This window comes from Tasmannia lanceolata, unplaced genomic scaffold (genome assembly GCF_043159265.1).
Source record: "Tasmannia lanceolata isolate RefF3 unplaced genomic scaffold, GAP_Taslan_0.1 ptg000005l, whole genome shotgun sequence".
In the NCBI taxonomy this organism is placed as follows: Eukaryota; Viridiplantae; Streptophyta; class Magnoliopsida; order Canellales; family Winteraceae; genus Tasmannia; species Tasmannia lanceolata.
The window spans coordinates 524645-543796 of NW_027518682.1; the positions used below are offsets into that span (position 1 = coordinate 524645).

At 38.8% G+C, this 19152-nt stretch overlaps 1 protein-coding gene and 1 long non-coding RNA gene across 2 annotated transcripts; one reads left to right on the forward strand and one right to left on the reverse strand.

Moving 5' to 3' along the window:
• Nucleotides 1–634: 634 nt before the first annotated feature.
• LOC143876978 (uncharacterized) lies at nucleotides 635–11483 on the forward strand. Its single transcript, XR_013250503.1, has 2 exons — nucleotides 635–1034; nucleotides 1253–11483. It is a non-coding gene; the product is annotated as an uncharacterized LOC143876978 (long non-coding RNA).
• A 1683-nt stretch (nucleotides 11484–13166) lies between these two features.
• LOC143876977 (benzyl alcohol O-benzoyltransferase-like) lies at nucleotides 13167–16410 on the reverse strand. Its single transcript, XM_077378661.1, has 2 exons — nucleotides 15829–16410; nucleotides 13167–14315 (listed from the first exon to the last, which is right to left on the reverse strand). Exons 1-2 carry the CDS (start codon nucleotides 16264–16266, stop codon nucleotides 13386–13388), a joined length of 1368 nt encoding a protein of 455 aa, XP_077234776.1. The 5' UTR covers nucleotides 16267–16410; the 3' UTR covers nucleotides 13167–13385.
• Nucleotides 16411–19152: the final 2742 nt, after the last annotated feature.

The window sequence follows — 19152 nt, forward strand, 5'->3', positions numbered from 1 at the left end:
TCTATGAGTTGAGTTGATTCAAGTGTTTGATTCAGCATTGTTTGATTGTAATTACAACATTGTTTGATTCAAGTGTGATGTGAGTGTAATTACATCATTGTTTGATTCAAGTGTAATGTGAGTAATTTCTGCTTCTACGAGTTGAGTTGCCTTGCCAAACAAGAATTTTCCTTAAAAATTTGCGTCAACGTGAAAAAACCCGACCCGACCCGAACCGACCCGAGATTTATCATGGGTAGGGCCGGGTTTGGGAATCGTGGGTTTTCCGAAAAAAAACCCGACCCGACCCGACCCGAGATATTTCTCGGGTAGGGTTGGGTTCTCCAAAACCCGACCCGCCCGACCCGAGTTGCAGCCCTAGTTTTCAGAGTTTGTGTAATTCAATGAAATTCTATCTGCGTTTGTTGAAATAAATACACGGTACAGAAATATAAGTAAAGTAGAATGTGCACCACATATACATTTAAAATGGCTTTTCATATTCCATAATTTCGCACTCACATGGTACATACAAACTACCGTCGGATGCTGTGTGGGTCGTGAGATAATGCGGTGCGATGGTAACATTTAAGCTTGCTCTGTCTTTGATGTCCCCACATCCGCCTCTTCAGATTTCATGGGTGAGCGACGACTGAGCATATAGTCAGCGAAGTCGCTGAGACACGTGTCGCGATACGGTAAATCTGGGATAGACAGCAGTATGCGTTACAATTTCTAATTCTGGAGTCTCTAGAAGAAAGAAGAAGGTGAATGCGGTGGAGGGAGGGCTATAAAAAGGGGTTTTGGGGAGAATTAGGTTAAAAGAAAATAGAAAGAAGGGTCGTCCTCTCCTCGCTCGCTCGCTCCCGCCGCAGAGATTATGTTACTAGTATCTCTGATTCGCTTGGTGCAGGTCGGGTATCAGCTCAGTTCTGTGGTGTTCTTCTTTCAGAAAATTGATTTACGGGCGATTCGGATACTGGCTTGCACCAACTGAATCGGAGATGGCAGTGAAACTTGCGGATTAGTGTTTCTGGCGTCGGAGATCTCGAAAGGTCAGATCTTTGCATTTTAGATCTATACCACTCTTTTTTGTCTTTTCTCTGTGTTGAACAAGTTCCGACTTGGTAGCTTTAGGGTTCTTGAATTTATGATTATTTCCATGACTAAAGGTGTTGCTTTAGCGTGTTGATTCTTATTATCTCTCTCCATATTTCTTTCCCTGATTTTGTCTGCCTTGTTAATTAAATCTGTTTTTTCCTTTTAATTCTAGTGGCACGCGGTTGGGTTGATTTAATGGCTTGCAATCCTGTTGGCACTTGAGATGATTCAGATCTGTTTTCTAGTATTACATTACGACCATCTTAGGAGGATGCTTAAGGCTCAGGCTTGCTTCTTTCTTTTTCCTTGCCTTCATTTTGTTTTAATATTTGACGTTTTAAAAGGCTCTGCGTTCGCTCTTTATATTATTAAATTAATGTTCTGCCTTCGTTTCTTCAGCTTGTGCCAGGTAGAAAGTTCTTGTCGCAACTATCAACCTCTGATGTCTCTTTAGATGACTGTCAGTGATTTGCACTTTGTGAAAATGATATATCTTCTTAGTTATTCATACTGTTGCATTTCTTGCATTGGATATTCATTTCCTCATTTTTTCTATCTTGTTTGTTTCTACTTCCAATATTTAGGAGCTGGGTGATTTACTGCTGCCTTATGCTTTTCAATTCGGATTCAGATTCTCGTGCTTATCATTATTGGATCTAATGTTGAATTAATGAAACTGTATTGCCATTGGTTGCCTGCTTGTCTTTTTCTGTCCTGAACATCTTTTTAAGGAGATTTGATGTTCTCATATTCCCTTGCATATATAACGGATTTGCTTTAGATCCTACAGGTTTTCTGTTTGTGTCATTGACTATGTACTAAGATGAGGGCGATGTTTTGTGTACCCGATTCTTTCTTGGACATGTGTTCATTTTCTTCTATTCCTTCTTTTTCTCCGGGTTTTCTGATTGGTTATTGGGTTTAAGCCAATTTAAGATCCATTATATAGGCTCCGTTTCTTTCGACGTAAAAATGGACGTAAACATAAAACAAATTTTACGTCCATTTTTACGTCCAAAGAAACAGAGCCATAGTTAATAAATTTCATTTCCTTCCAAAATTAGTTGTTCAGTCAATATATTTGTAGTCCCAAAATCAATGTTGAGCCCTATTAATTCTATAGCTTGGTTTGATCATTGTAAGAACTTGGATAGCCACCTTTCTACCTATACTATTGGAAATGAAGGCCCTACTATGGCCCATCCATCAGCTATGGGTTCGAATCTAAGAGAAATTCTAGATAATCTTTGCGACCCTGAAATTTTCTTGTCTTTACCGAATGAAAAGGAGAAAAAAAAGATTGGGTCAAGGGAAAATGCCATTTTGGAAATTTTGAATTTGCACTTTCCTCCTAGACATCTGTGACATGTAATTGCATCTTCCTTCAGCAATTTGGTGCTTGATATTGTTCAGTTACCCATATTGTGCCCCTACCTAACAACACTAGCCTGTCGCATTTCTTTGCAGTTCCTCTAATATATGCTCATTTATATGATTCCTTGATGTGCCAAGCGTACTGTTATAAGAAATTTCCTTTCTCTGTTTCTGGCAAACCACTGTGTTCTTGCAGTCCCTCACTATGTGTTCATGTGAGAAATAATGACACTGTCTTCTTTTGTGTGTGTATGTGCTTGTGTTGTAAAAAAGAATAGTAAATTTGAAGGCATCTTATTTGATTGTCTTCTTTATCAAATAAATAGTGATAAACATGATTGTAGGGAATCAGAGGTGTAACATAGACCTCCAAAAAACCTCCTTTGTAGATTTCAGAGAAGCACCAGATAAAGCATCCATGGCACCTAATGTACTGTGCATGAGTATAAGTTGGAGCTATTTAAGCCACATGACAAGGTGGAATGATATGTTCTCTACTTTTGCATTGAAAAAAAAACTTGATATTTCTAGGGTGAAGTGTAGAAAATGTTTTTCCGTTGGTTTCTCATGCATAAATAATGGATTCTGCATGGTTTTGTAGCTTGGACTGATGCTTATGCTATTCCTATTTAGTTTGGGATATTGGCTTCCTTTCACCAAACATCCTGCGTATCTGTTGGGTCCTTAATCTAGGGCATTGAGAATATGCACTTGTTGTATTTTGTAAGAAAAAATATGCATAAAATAACTAATCCAACCCGATAAATCTAACGCTACTAAACTCCTTATAAATGTAAATTTCTTTATAGCTATTAAATACTTTGCATAACAAACAACTATATTGAAGGATTCTATATGTCTATACTATGTATAATTGGAAAGCTTGGTTTGCCTACTCCTCCGCGTTATTAAAAACCTAATAAATGTGAATTTGCCGATACTAAAAAGATACCTTATAAATGTAAATTTCTTTATAGCTATTAAGTGCATGTTTCTTTTTCATATGATGATAATTGCAACTCTTATAGATTGAAATAAGCTATCAACCTGAGATGGCCTCTCTCTCTCTCTCTCTCTCTCTCTCTCTCTCTCTCTCTCTCTCTCTCTCTCTCTCTCTCTCCAGTGGGTTGTGGTTATAGAAAAAAGCGAGCTGAAGAGAATGTGATTCTCCATAATTTTCATCGAAAATTACAGATCTTCGGTAATAAATTTACCAGTATATCTATGCAACCTATTCAAATATTCAATATATTACTTGTTATAAACATATTATTATGTAAGAAAAAAAACTTGAGAATTGATTAAAATATTTTGGCGAATCCGCTAATCGTTCTTTTTGAGGTTTGCTGAATCCTACACTCGATACCCGTGTCGGATTTCAACACTCGTATCCCTACTGATGCAACATAGGCTAGAGCAGGTTGATGAAGGCAGTTTCGCTGCATGCTTCCGACACTTCTAAGAGAATGGAAGGGAGCATGATTGGTGCTGGAATCTCCATAGGTGAACCAGTTATCGACCAACACGGAGCTGCAAAAGGTGAAGATGGCATGCATCGTGGGATGGTAGGTTCTGTCATGAAGAAATGGAGGAAATGAGCGAGCAATTGCTGCCATGGCAAGGGAGCAGCTCTGATTGATGAGATCCTTTTTGGTTCCCACTTTTAATTTCTGCTCCTCTCCATCATCATCTTCACTGGAACTGTCTTCTTTGGCGAAATAAAGAGGGGAGTGTCGTCTCTACGATCTTATGTGGGTCATGGAGATTTGGGCAGGGAAGAAGAAGAAGTTAATCATTTTATTTTCAGCAAAGGTCTAACCCGTTTTAAAGTAAATTCTGGTTTATGACCATTTTTTACGATATAAGTGAAAAGATATCGGTGCATGGAAACACCATCTCCATATAGGCTATTACTTATGTTAGTAGGTCAAAATTTATTATATTTATATTGTGACATAAAGGTGCAAGGAAACCCACCATAAATATTTAACAAATACAATGTTCTATATAGCTATTAATGCTCTATAATTTTTTTTTTTAAATTTCCATTAAATACCTTATATAACAAATAACTATGTTGAAGGAATCTGTATATTGCATTATAATATGGTTTAAATATTTACAAATATTATACAAATATTTTTGAGGTTTGCTGAATCCTACACTCGATACCCGTGTCGGATTTCAACACTCGTATCCCTACTGATGCAACATAGGCTAGAGCAGGTTGATGAAGGCAGTTTCGCTGCATGCTTCCGACACTTCTAAGAGAATGGAAGGGAGCATGATTGGTGCTGGAATCTCCATAGGTGAACCAGTTATCGACCAACACGGAGCTGCAAAAGGTGAAGATGGCATGCATCGTGGGATGGTAGGTTCTGTCATGAAGAAATGGAGGAAATGAGCGAGCAATTGCTGCCATGGCAAGGGAGCAGCTCTGATTGATGAGATCCTTTTTGGTTCCCACTTTTAATTTCTGCTCCTCTCCATCATCATCTTCACTGGAACTGTCTTCTTTGGCGAAATAAAGAGGGGAGTGTCGTCTCTACGATCTTATGTGGGTCATGGAGATTTGGGCAGGGAAGAAGAAGAAGTTAATCATTTTATTTTCAGCAAAGGTCTAACCCGTTTTAAAGTAAATTCTGGTTTATGACCATTTTTTACGATATAAGTGAAAAGATATCGGTGCATGGAAACACCATCTCCATATAGGCTATTACTTATGTTAGTAGGTCAAAATTTATTATATTTATATTGTGACATAAAGGTGCAAGGAAACCCACCATAAATATTTAACAAATACAATGTTCTATATAGCTATTAATGCTCTATAATTTTTTTTTTTAAATTTCCATTAAATACCTTATATAACAAATAACTATGTTGAAGGAATCTGTATATTGCATTATAATATGGTTTAAATATTTACAAATATTATACACATGGGAACAAGTCTCCTAAAAAGAAGAGAACTTAGCATATAAGTAAAGAAGAAAACTTGGTTATAGAAAAAGAGAAATGAAAATCTAACCATCTTATATATAAAATTTTGAGCCACACACATACATATACAAAGAAAAGAAAAAAAGAAAAATTAGTTATACAAAAAGGGAAATGAAAATCTAACCATCTTATAGCATAGATCCAAATAGTTTGGGCCACATACAACGAAAAGGAGAAACAGAGGGAAATGTGGCTCCAGACCTCATGCATGTTCACGCACACACATACAAAGAAAAGAAGAAACAAAGGAAAGGTGGCTCCAAGTTTCGTACATGTCACAAGTACATAGTTGATGTGAATTGGTCGTGGGCAACCACAACTGTAGCCCATTGCAGCTGGTCCACAGTAATTGGACCAGGCTCGTGCCGGTTGACTCATGGGGATCCACCCATCAATGGTCTAGATTACACGTGTGTTATGTGGGACCCTATGTCGATCATTAAAGATAATATCTTAAACAATGATAGTTTGGGTAGTGAACTCATAATTTAAGTCTTGATTGTTATTGTCTCTATATTTACCCCATAGAAGCTTAGTTATGAAAGCACATGTTTTGCACGAATAGTGCTCTTTATTTTTAGGAAATCACTTCTAAAACGGGATTTCGTTTGGAAAATAAAGACGAAAGTGGAAGCGACGGACGATTCGGTCAATTCCACCATAGTTTTTGCATATCGTGGGGAGTCAAGCTCACTTCCTTGTCTTCTTGTGCATGTGTCATAAGATAGGGTTTCGTTTTTCTTTTTCAAACGAAATCCCGTTTTGCTAGCAGCCCTCTTATTTTTAATTATTTTTCTGATAAATGCAAATATTCATAAAACCTAATCAGAAAAAGATTTATGCTTACACATAGGGATACAGCCCATAGGATCAAAAGAGATTTAGAGTTTGGAGGCTTATCCTTCCATATATTTTACAGACCTCTAGTTGTTAGTAATTTTTATTAGCTGCTTTATAATTTGCAACTTTGTCTGATACCTCCATATATTTACTAACCCCTATTCATTAGAATATTTATTAAAGGCTCCATCTTTTGAATTTTGTCTGCTACCTTATTTATTGTACAAGGCCGCTCGGTAGCTTCCCATTGCTTGACCTGCTGCAATAGAAGCCTACTTAAGCGGCCATGGAGGAAAGTGCTCTTGTTGACAACCAATTGCAGGAAGTGGAACTCCTAAGATGGTTTTTAGCTGCATCTCTACTGCAATTTGAATCCCCTGGCGTATAACCATAAACTCAGCACAATTGCTGGCTTTCTTGCTAAGGAAGCAATTGTTAGTATTTGGGCACCGAGAAATGCCGTTTAATTTATTTCGCTATACTGGAATAATGGTAACTGGCTATTCTTTATTTGGTGCATGTCTAAAAAGTCCCTACTTGTTTGGAGTTTTCCACCCAAAATTCCAGTGAATATGTTTTGACCACCTAATGGTTTTCCTTCATCGTTGATTTCATTGGCTTTAGGAATACAGGTATCCGTATTTGTTGTTTATTATCTCGAACTCTGTATCCGGTCCTTTTCCACGGCTTTGTTATGTAGGAAAGTCAGTGCAGAAAAGGTGTGGTAGGAAGTAGGAACCTTATCCTCTAGGATTCCAACCCTCCTTTTAGCAGTGATAACATACACTGGGCTAAACTGAAGAGCTTCTTGATTATAGGCTAAGAGCTGAGGTTTTCTAGTGAAAGGGTAATGGAAATTTCTTTTCGGCATCCAACTGATGGTGGACCTTGGTTCTACCTTACAAAAAACTCTTCTAAGGAATCAGCTCCTTTGCAATCTTTCTTTCGCATATGATTTGATGAATACTCAGAAAGATAAAGATACCCACGTGGATATGTCACTTTTGTTAGAATATGTGGATTCACCTTGGATTGGGTATGTGGTAATTAGGCAACAACTTAGATAGATTAGCAATTAAGTTAGATTTAGTAGGTAGGATTTCCCATCTTTTCTCTTTCCTGATTATGCTAATCTCTTGCCATTTTTATCCATTTGAGTGCTCTATTTAAACACTCATTTAAGGCTAGTTGTAATCAACCAAGATTAGTGGAAATCTCACAATTTCAGTTTTCTTCATGGTATCAGAGCAGGTCGATCCGACCTTGCGCTGAGCACAACGTCCGTGAGCTCGTCCTCCGGCAGCCGTCCGCCAGGTTCTAGTCTCTAGATTTTATTTTCCTTCTTGCTTTGATTTGCCTACCACCTTTGTTGAGATCCCGTAGAAACCCAAACCTCTCTCAGTTTCCTCCTTTTTGGCCAAGATCTACTGCTGCCATCTCCAATATGCGTATGTGGCCGCTCGAGAAGAACATAACGGCATGAACAATCATTTGGCTGGGAGCAGTTACATCCCCGGAAGTGTTGATGATAGTTTCGTGAAGTCGAGGGTCTTCTTGCATTTATTTTATCTATGTCCTGTCTCTTATATTTCACCACCATCTTGCAGTATTTCTTTCGCTGCTCGATCCCTCGCTTTTAACGAGTGCCATTTCTCATCTCCTATTTGCAAAGTATGCTACATGGGTTATTAGGTTGTATTGTCTGTTGTTGTTTCCTTTATTTTCATTGGTTGGTATTTGTAGTTGAAGGAGTTATTAGTGTGTTGTAAAGGTAGTGGATGTGTGTGTGTCTAGTTAGTGGGAGAAGTTACACACAGTTATGGGGCAGTTTCTCCTTGTACTTAAATTCTGTACTGTGTTAATGAAAGACATATCTTACGTTTTCTAGAAAAATATCTCTCTGCTGTAATCTTTTGCAGAAATTTTCCTATTGTTTATCTCTTTGAGCAGTGTTCAAACGAACACCATAGCTCGGGGTGGCAAGAAGAAATCTCAGCAAAATAATTTCAGGGGTAGGAGTTCAAAAGATGAATCCCATCTCCCTTCCCCCGAAGCATTCAGTTTATCTCGGTTGCAAGAGGAAGAAGTGAATGTGAGACACCGGTTTATGAGGTCCAAAGCTCCTCGGCCTATAGCTGTTGCAACCACCAATCAACAAAAGAGTCCAGTTCCAATGATTACAAAACTGACACCTGCGGATGCTAGAGATAGAAGGGAGAAGGGTCTATTTGAAATTGGTTTTCTCCTTTGAAGTGGTATGCTCTGATGTTTTATTTTGAGATGGGACAGTACAAAAAGGGCTCTCTATTCAATGAAGAATTGATGCTTCAAACCTTGGAACCAATGCAAAAAAGGAAAAAAAAGGCAAGATGGCGACAAACCCATTATTCCACTAATTTGCAAATCATCTTCCTTAACTTTATTAAATGCTCCCCCTAGCATTTCAATTTTGGAGAGTTCTCCCTTCCATCTTATAATCCCCTTCTTTTTTTTCTCTTGCAAGCATCCCTATCTCGTCTTATTTGAAACCCAAAAATTTGATATTAACACCTGCCATAGAAAAAAAATTCCTAGCGTCTTTTCAATTCTATAAAGCCGTTGCATTTTTTTCCGTTGATAATTGCCATCATTGTTCTTAGCCGCCACTTGTCGCTTCTCTTCACCTTTCCTTATTTCCTTGTCCATTCTCATTCTTTCAGTTTTTATTTCCTTCTTTGTATATTTCAGTTGAGGTGCCTTTCTTAAGGTGCGTGCATGAACTATAGAATCCTTTCCATTGAGGTGCTTCATTTCTTTTGAAGTGCGTGCTCGAGTGTAATTCTCTTTTCTGAGGATAGAAAAAAATCAACCCATGATTTCTTGCCCATCGAGGCTTTGCCATAGTGACCCACTTTTATGAGGTTCGGTATTCCTAAACTAGCCCATAATAACTCGCCCGTCGAGGCTTGAGTTCCTTTCAGCCCACTGAGGCTCTTCGCGACACATCGGCAAAGCGGCACCTTTTTCGACAATCAAACACGTGTCATCATCAGCAACTTCAGTCATCATCATCGTCAAGGAATCTTCGTCATCCACTTTCATCAGTGTGCATTGAATTTTGATTACATTTGTAATTTTTGGGAATTCTATTGTATTGGGAATTTCATTGTAATCAAATGTATGCTGATTTTTAATCCACATACGTTTGAGGGGGCATATTAGAATATGTGGGATTCACCATGGATTGGGTGTGTGGTAGATTAGGCAACAATTTGGATAGATTAGCAATTTAGATTTAGTAGGTAGGATTTCAATCTTTATCTCTTTCCTGATTATGCTAATCTCTTCCCATCTTTATCCATTTGAGTGTTCTATTTAAACACTCATTGAGGCTAATTGTAATAAACCAAGATTAGTGGAAATCTCACAATTTCAGTTTTATTCAACTTCATGGTATGCCCTTGTGCATTTTAATAAACTTCTTGTCAGATGATGAAATTACAAAACCTTAGTATGGATAGGTACATTGCTTTTGTTCATATCCCAAGGAGTGCCAATTAGCCAAATCGGATGTCACAAGAGATTGAGATTCTTTTTTATTCTTGGCCATCTTAGCCCATTTACATGCACTTGTAAATGACAGATTTGGTATGACATGGGGTTTTACCCTCCAGCTTCCTGTCTGTACAGTGACCCAAGAAAGAGAGGATACGCTATAGGGTATCGGCCGCTCTGGCAATGTTATGAGCGATCTGGAAGGAAAGATATGCTCGGGTAGTTAAGAATGCTTCCAGGAGCCCTTTCTGCATTTACATGAATATAGCCTCCCTCATAGTATCCTGGGTGAGTTGCTTGCCTTGCTTTAGTCTTTACTCTACATCGGACATTAGACGATGCTGGAAAGAGATATGCCACATCAAGGAGTTAGAAGTCAATTAACCCAAGATGGTCCCATCCTGAACCAGGATGATTAAAGCTCAATTTCGATGGTTCTAGTTTGGTGTCTGTAGCACCCGGCTGGGATTGGCGGCCTTCTTAGAGATGAGGCAAGAGACACCAAATGGACCTTTTCTGGCCCTATCGGTTTCAAAGATTCTAACAAGGCGGAAGTCAGGGCACTGTTGCAAGCCACTAGGATGGTGAATAGGCCTGAGATGGTCCATCTCATAGTTGAGGGAGACTCTCTCAACATCATCAGATGGTTGGATGGATCACATCCCCCACCGTGGTAGTTCACAGCGTTCTTTGATGAGATACAAGACCGGCTTGAAGGGTCTTAGTTAGAATCGAGCACACTAGGAGGTCAGCTAATAGCAAGGCGGATTGCCTAGCCAGGGACGGGGTTATCTTTTTCTAAAAAGAAGTCCACTTTTTCAACAACAAAAAAAAGGTATGGCCTCTGTTTTATGATTTTATTAGTTGATCTTATTGATATCTCAAGAGTCCATGGGTTCATGTTTGAGAGTTCATTCACACGAGGGTAAACGTTTGGCCTTACAGGCCATCTAGGGTTTGCAACTCATTGATCTCAAACTTACACAAAATCAGAAAGTTTAAAACCATTTGCCCATGTCTCCAAAGAGGATCTTCTGACAACAAAACCAACAATCTTTTTCAAAATTTCTTATAAATATTGCATTGAGATTTAGAATTTGTATAATATTTACAAATCGTATTATTACTTCCACATCTCCCTCTTGAATATGATCATCATTTTCCTTAATATCTTTCGCCTCTGTTATATCTCCTTCTGTTGTATCTAAACCAGATTATAGTTTATATAGATCAGCTTAGATTGAAAAGCATTTTCAATAGATATTGTTATCTTTAAATTTCATTTATAGAATGTCTTTTCGGTGTTGGTGACGTGAATGATCCATAAACAGAAGGCCTTTGTTGCTATCTCCATCAAATTCTAAGAGCTCTTGGGATAAAATTAGTAACTTCTTATTTGTACGCCAAAACTCATACTTCTCTCTTTCAAAGATTGGGAGCCATGGGCAGTAAGATGCTTAGGATAACACAATTGTTGCGTGCATTATTTCTTGTCAAACCCTGTTTTTTTTTTTTTTTTTTTCAAGTTGAAATTAAGATGGGTAACTTGTTGTTGAACTTGGCTCTGATGCCCTTTTGTTGGAAGATACAGGATACAAGATACACTGAAAGGAGAGAATTGTGTGTTTTAAAACCAAGATGTATTTCGATCAGAGCCGATCTTTACACTTGATTTTTTCTATACTTTAAAATCTCCTCAACCCTTTCAACACGAGCAACATGACTATAATATTTTTTTTGGGTAAAGGTAACAATTTACTAAAAATTAAATAGGAAATTACAGACACGGGACAAGATGTCCCACTGATAAAGACCTGTTTATAGAGCTTTGTCATTACGTAAGTCTGAATCAGAATTCAGAAACCACATATGATTCTCTCTCTCTCTCTTTCTCTCTCTCTCTCTCTCTCTCTCTCTCTCTCTCTCTCACACACACACACACACACACACTCTCAGTGGTCCTCCAAGGCACATTGAAATGATTGAACATATGTGATCCACTTCTTTTTGGGGTCATTTTCCGCCCGACATGGCAAAAGTGACATGTTTCCATACTACTCTCATTCCAATGATACAAACGCCACTATTATGGGAGAAAGGACGGTGACAATCCCACGTTTTAGTAATGGCAGTCCTCTCTATCAATAATCTCATACGAATTCAGAACCACTTATTTATTTATTTTGAGATCTTTTCCTTTTGCTTGAATAGAAATTTTAATTAATCCATTTGAGGTTGAATAGAAATTACTTTACCATGCAATGAAAAGATGCCAAAATTGCTTAAAAATTCTGAATTTTTAATGAATGGCACCGACAATCAAGGTGATTAGATTGTGTCGACATACAATCCAAAAGACAATTTTGCCCTCAAGTGCGAATAAAGTATAGAAAAACCGTCAACTATTCCATCTTATTTTTTCTACTTTTTTCATCTTTACAACTCCAAAGAAGAGGAAGAAAAGGAAAAGGGGGAAGAATAAGAAGAAAAAAAGAGGAAAAGAAGAAGACAAGTAAAAGAAGAGGAGGAAGAGGAAAAATCGACTCTGGAAAAATAGAAAAGAAGAGAAAAAAAGAAGAAGAATTGACGCCAGAAAAATGGAAGGCGTCATGAAAATGGAAAAGAAGAGGAATGATGAAAAAATAGAAGACGCCGAAAAAAATGGAACACTCTTAGATCGACCAAACTCATGGTCATCTCAGTCTGTTCAGGGTCATCTTGGTCTGACAGGGATCGAACGCCCCCGAGTTCTACTAGAACATTGAATTCAATCAAGATGAGCGATGACCCCAAGTCTGACTGAGATGAACCCGGAGACAAACAACAATTATCCCGAGTTTGACCGATATGACCTCGATTCAGACCGAGATAACCCAAAGTCCAATATTTGTGGCAACTTCCGCCACCATCGCTACTCCTCGACGTTGCTCCGGCAACAGCGATACATCCCCCTCTCTCTCTCTCTCTTAAAACATGACCATGAAGATGATTGATGTGTTTTGTATCTAAAACTCAAATCCAAATCAAAATACAAATGCATGAGGTATCCAAACGGGCCTTAGTTGCATGCCCCCCAACCTTGGCAAGTTGGTGGTAAGCTGGGTCAAGTGATAGAAGGGGGAGGGAAAAGGCAAATATTTGCCATTTGTAACTATATCAATCAACAATTGTTTAAACCAGTCCATGATTGGTTGATGTCGGTGATGGGACCTTCAAACAAAGTCGACCTCTTTTGATATTTGTACAACCACATCTTATCTTTCACCGTTTAATTAAAGTGCTTTCAAAGGCTATTACCGTTACCAAAAGCTCTCACAAGCCAATTAAAAAGAGAAGACAAGGGAAGAGAAGCTGCATTTATGCAATTATTAAAACATAGTTTGGGTGCCCTAAAATAAAAAAGACATTTCTCATTGGGGACTGATATCTGATATCACGACCAAATTTTGATAATGAGGCGAACTCACGTTGTTTTAGCTTATTTAGCCAGCTGTTAAAGGCCAGCAATCTAATTACATATGCTGCTCATGTAGCCTCTATCTTTTGTTGTTGCGTTAAATGCGAGAAATAGTGAATTTGGAGGTGGCATCATAGAGCTCCTCCTTGGCCTTGGGTTGAGTAGTCATGGTGTGAAGCTCCACCCTCAACTTTTCCATCGCTCTACTCGGCAAGTAAAAGGGCACAACAATCCCATCCCCAAACGGGATATAAAAGCTTGTCAACTCTTGAATGCCCCTCACCACACCCTCGGCGACCCCACCATAAACTGGCCTACCCCAACCGAAATCTATGTCCCCGAACCCAGAATATCTCACGTCCGAAACCAGGTACGTGCCCACCACCTCAAGGGGAGGCCGCCCTTTGACCACCATGAAGTCCGCCAACGATTGCATGTACGCCTCGTTCATTTCCGCCTTGGCCTTCCTCACCAAATCCAAAGCGTACCCCAACGGATTCTCACACAGCTTCCCGGCCCTCGATATGGCCGCCGGGAATGAGAAAGCGTTCCCGTAATAGCCGTCCGGCAGTGGGGGGTTGAACTTCCCACGTGCATTCACATTGCACAGCATTCGGACCTCTTCGTCCGCGTTGAAGCCCAAAGCGATGGTCCGACATCGCCAGAGGCATGCGATCAGCAGATCGAATGTGGAGCAGGTGCGAAGGTGGGGTGGCACCTGCTTCCTCAAAGCTGACACTTGTTGTGGCCCGAAGAAGAAAGAGCGGTGGACCATGTTGTCGAATGGAATATTGATGGTCCCATTTTTGTGGACTACCTTGTCGTACTCGCGGTGCGTGTGCGTCATGTGTGGTGGGTTTCGCGCACTGAGCAACTCTCTATGCCACACGGGCAGCACGGACGGAGTAGATGCGCCTCGGGCTATCTCGCCCACGGCCCGCATGAATTGGACGAGCCCGAACGCGTCGCTCATGGTGTGGTTCAGCCGAAGGACGAAGATGAAACCTCCACAACTCAGCCGGGTCACCTGCACTCACCACAAATCATAACTCAGAAACTACCTCTACCTGCGATGAATGATCCATGTAAGGGTGGGCCCTTGCATAAAGAGCTCAAAGAAATTAAACGGCCCTCCATTGGATCAAGTCATTAATGATGTGCAACAAGGGACGCAAAGTCGGGTTCAACTCAAAAAAAGTTGCGGTTCCGGTTGTGTTTGAGTCCGGTCAGGTTCGGATTTAGGTGTCAGTTTGTCCCGACCTGCATCAAAACATGACATATTTATTTATTTTATTTAGTTTTATCATGTTTTCCGTTTGGATGCTAGAATTATTTTGGTTCTTGGGACTTTTGTGGAACAAAAAACTTCCTAGGAGATTGGTGGGGAAAAAAACTCCCTGGAAGTATCCCGGTAAAATAAAAATCCCATGTTTGGTTGACCGGACTATGGTGGGAAAACAAAATCCCGGTAAAATAAAAATCCCTTGTTTGGTTGCTTGAACTGTTGGGAAGAAAAAAGTTCTTCTTTTGGTTATTTTGGTTCCTCGGATTTCGTGCAGGATTATTTTGGTTCCTAGGATTTTTTTTCCAGCTTTGGGTTTCATGCGGGGTAATTTTGGTTTGTGGGATTCTTTTTTGCCCACTATATAACTAGCAACCAAATGTGGGTTTCCTGCGGAAATTCCACAAAAGTCCCAAGAACCAAAAAAATTCTGGCATCCAAAAATATCACAATAACTGGGTCAACCCGACCCAAATTGGGAAATCGAGTCTAGCTCGGGTTGAGACATTAATTTTTCAGGTTGGATCGGGTTAGCCTTCATCGGGTTGAGAGTGTTGAGAGTCAGACTGGGCCGGATTTGGGTTGACAGTTTAGAGATTTGGGCTGGCTTCAACCCGACCTTAGTTGCACCCCACATGCAACCGAATTTACTTTCCAACCGATTTTAAAAGGTCATAAAAAATGACATGAATCCAATCACGGTCCCATCTCTTTATGCAAGGATACCCTTGTATTTATCATTCCTCCGATTATACATACCAAAGTGATCAGTCGTCTTTTGTTGTTTTTTTACACAAATTTTTTTTATTGGAAAATTTAATTTAATTTCCAGCATCTTGCAGACTCATTTTCTAAGGAAATTGTTTTCCAAAACTGATAACTTTCCTTATTTTAGTGGAATACCTGTTACACATTTTTATCCCATGAATATTATTTTCCCTAATTTTTTTTACACGCCATGTACAGCAGCCCTCCATGTTGCATGTCATGTTTGAAGGGTGGGGCCCACCATGTTACCCCATGGGTGATCAAGGCCCATCATCTCCACCCAAATCCATAGATAAGGTGAGGCCCACTATTTTATACTCATGCACATAGCTTCGCTAGAAATGGTAGTAATAAAATAGCCGAGTTCGTTAAAACTTAAAAGAATATCCTAGTCATGGGAAATCATTGTTTAAGGGAAAAATCTTAAGTTCTAGTGTCTATGCTTTTTTAGAAAGTTAAAAATCATGGGTTAATGAATAAATGACTACACCTGAATCAATAGCAAGGGGCAGTTGAGTATCGCTCCCGTGCCAGGAACTTCATAGAGAAACTTGTCTAGCCAGGGGAAGGGTGGATGCAAGGCCTCACCCAATTGCTCCAGTCTCACATCCGCATCTGCCTCTACGAACAACACGCCCTCACCGGTGCATTCCACTATTAGCTTCCTACCGGACCCTTCCCTAAGCCTACCCGCGAACGGGTAGTAGAAAACGAGCACCTTAGCAAGCGCGTCTCTCACAACTCCAGCTGGGTCTCGCCCTCTCATCCTTGTGTCATTATGGTAGAATTGTATGACAGGAATTTGGAACCGAAAACTCTCCTGGTCATCGATGTCTGAAAGGGGCTTGAATTCATGTGGTGTGGGCTTGGCAGGGATGACCAATACTGGTTCACGCCTTGTCACAGAGAATACTAGAGGGGATGCCATCAAAGAGGTGTCTCGACAAAAAGAAGCGGGTGATTTTAGTTAGCTGAGAGAGGTTCGAGTGCCTGTCTTGATGACTACATGGGGCATGGATTTATAGTGAGAGAAGATAAGTCTAACAATCAATCGTTTCAACTTTAATTTTCTGGGAAATGACATCGGCTCAGAAATATCGTGTAAAATAGCAGTGTGGTCCCTCTTAATATGTGGTCCAACTCCAACCGGTTAAAACATACGTGTGACGAAAAATCAGTCACCTGAAAACAAAAATGAGGAGAATAAAAATGACTACTAATGTTTGTTTTGGGAAAGTTGCTTGGTCTCCCACGGCATAGTGGGAAGCAAAAAAACGAGAAAGGCAAGTTTTTTTTAAGGAGGAACGTGGAAAAAAAAGTGGACGGCATATTAAAAATGAGGAGAATAAAAATGACTACTAATGCTTGTTCTGGGAAAGTTGCTTGGTCTCCCACGGCATAGTGGAAAGCAAAAAAACGAGAAAGGCAAATTTTTTTAAGGAGGAAAAATCTATGGTATTAAAACTCTCGTCAACTATCAAAGAGCATTGGAGCATGGTGTCTAGAGAAGGATGTGATAGGCGGAGAGAGGATACAGTTTCTTCTTGAGTGTCAGGTCTTGAGTTTTTCCTTGCATTACTCTCATATATGGTCTGGGTTGAGAAAGCAAAGAAAAACAATTGTAGGTTTGTGGGTTTCGGGTTAATCCATTGTAATCTTTGTGTATTTTTTACTTTCCGAAGTGGAAGGCCATGTTCTCACTCATTGACGTAGGCATCATGGCCTAACCACGTAAAATCTTGATGTTCATCTTGTGGCTTGATATGTTGTTTTACGTTTTTGTTTATTTGGACACGATTGGATCGGATTTGACCCGTAGATTTTCTCAATATGTCGCATCAAAGTAATGGGTGGAACGATCGTGCGTGTTGCTAGATTTCAATTACAATGATCATAGGAGGGTATAAAGAATATCTGAGAGATTCTCGTTCAAGGTGGAGCCGTGATTGTAATATTAAATAACCGCAAGTGCACGGATCGTATAAATACGGGTCGAACTCAAAGAAAATAAATCTAGTTGTTAATCATATTCTTGTACCAATTAGAATACTAGCTATGATATAATGTTGCCTGGAATGAACTCAGAATTTCCGTGGACTTAGACCTCGGAGCCAACACTATATATAAGCGTATATTCTATTCAATCTAAGAATCAAATTCAACTAAGATTTTTTTTTATTTAAAATCCTAATTTAAGCAAAGTGTACCAAATTTTAATGATCTCTATTAACTACTTATCTAATTTAATTAGAAAACCAAATTCTAAGGGCTTAAGTGAATTGGAAAATTACAAAAGTAATTTGGAATAGTGTAAAAATCCTAATTCACTATAAAAGATTACTTAGGGTTAGAATCCACCATGGGTTTGGATTAAATTGATTAATTAAAACAACTCTTGAATTCGGTTGAAAATTCGATTAACTAGTCAATAAGGAATAAGATCAAAGGGATGTCATTCCTTATAAATAATTAATCAAATCCATTCTTCAATTTATATTGATTATATAGAACTTTATATTTGTTAATCAACAATCATTCATACGAAAGGGGAAAGCCAATGGCATGAATTATTAGAATTTTCCAAACACAAAATCCTACACAATTTTTCAATTGAGTAGATTGATTTAATTATAAATATTTCTCCTTCCCCATGGCTTCAACTAAACCCTAAGTAAATATGATTTAATTATTCATGAAGAAGTGAAAAAAATAAAAAAAAATAAAAGAGATAGATGGGAGAATAATTGCCATATAGAACTTGAAAGGAAATGAAACAAAAGCAAATTACTTCATCACTAACTTAAATTGAAACAAAATTACATCAAATTGAACTTAAAATAAATAACAAAAATTAAATAGAACTTAGTCTTTTTCTCCTCCAACTTTGGCCAAATCCTCCTCTTCAAGCTTTAGTGTCACCTTGGAATGAACGGTGGATGATTAATCCTTGGTTGAGAGTAGAAAAGAAAAAGAGCATGAAAAAGAACAAGAAAACCTAAGAGAGAGAGCTTGAGAATGGTGGAGAAGTAGAGAGAAAGAGAGTGTAGAGAGAGTATGTAAGAGAGAAGGGAATGAGAGAGAGAGTCTTCTTTGATGTTCTTCACTTCAATTTGAAGAGGAAATCTCTTTCTATTCTCATCTTCCAAGCAATAACTTAGCATCTATGTAATTTCAACAACTTCCATTTTAACGTTTCTGCCGTTGGAAAGGCCACTATGTCAGCAACAATATATTAACAAGTTACATATAATTCCATAAGTTTAAGACTCTCAAGCTGCAAGTGGGTCCCACATATGTTGCCTCAGAACGTTGAAACTGAAGTGATACATTCATAAATAGTGTTGGACGTCACCCAACTATGGAATATGGCTTGTTGCCTTCTTTGAAATTTCAAGTTTTCCTTTTATTAGTTGAGAGCAAATAGCTAGTTGCTATTCCAACTACCATGAATAAATAGGAAATGACCCTGTACGGTGAGAGCAAATAGCTAGTTGCTATTCCAACTACCATGAATAAATAGGAAATGACCCTGTATTGTGAGAGCAAATAGCTAGTTGCTATTCCAACTACCATGAATAAATAGGAAATGACCCTTTATTGCAATACAAAGAGTGAAGGTCATTCGGTGGAGAAGTTTCTAAAAGAAACTCGTTGGCAGGCTCCATTCTAAATTAACCAAAATTTAATTTTCTTCTCTTAATAATGACACTCCTTCTCCTTCTCATGATAATACTATGTGGGCAACATACAATTCCTTCACTTATATCATTTGGCAAATTCGATATTGGCACCACCATTTTACACCATGTAATCA

Excerpts from the sequence above, each read along its gene's own strand:
- LOC143876977 (XM_077378661.1), bottom strand. The coding sequence starts at position 16,266 with ATGGCATCCCCTCTAGTATTCTCTGTGACAAGGCGTGAACCAGTATTG. Across the intron at positions 14,316-15,828 it reads GCCCCTTGCTATTGATTCAG|GTGACCCGGCTGAGTTGTGG; the intron begins GTGTAGTCATTT and ends TGGTGAGTGCAG.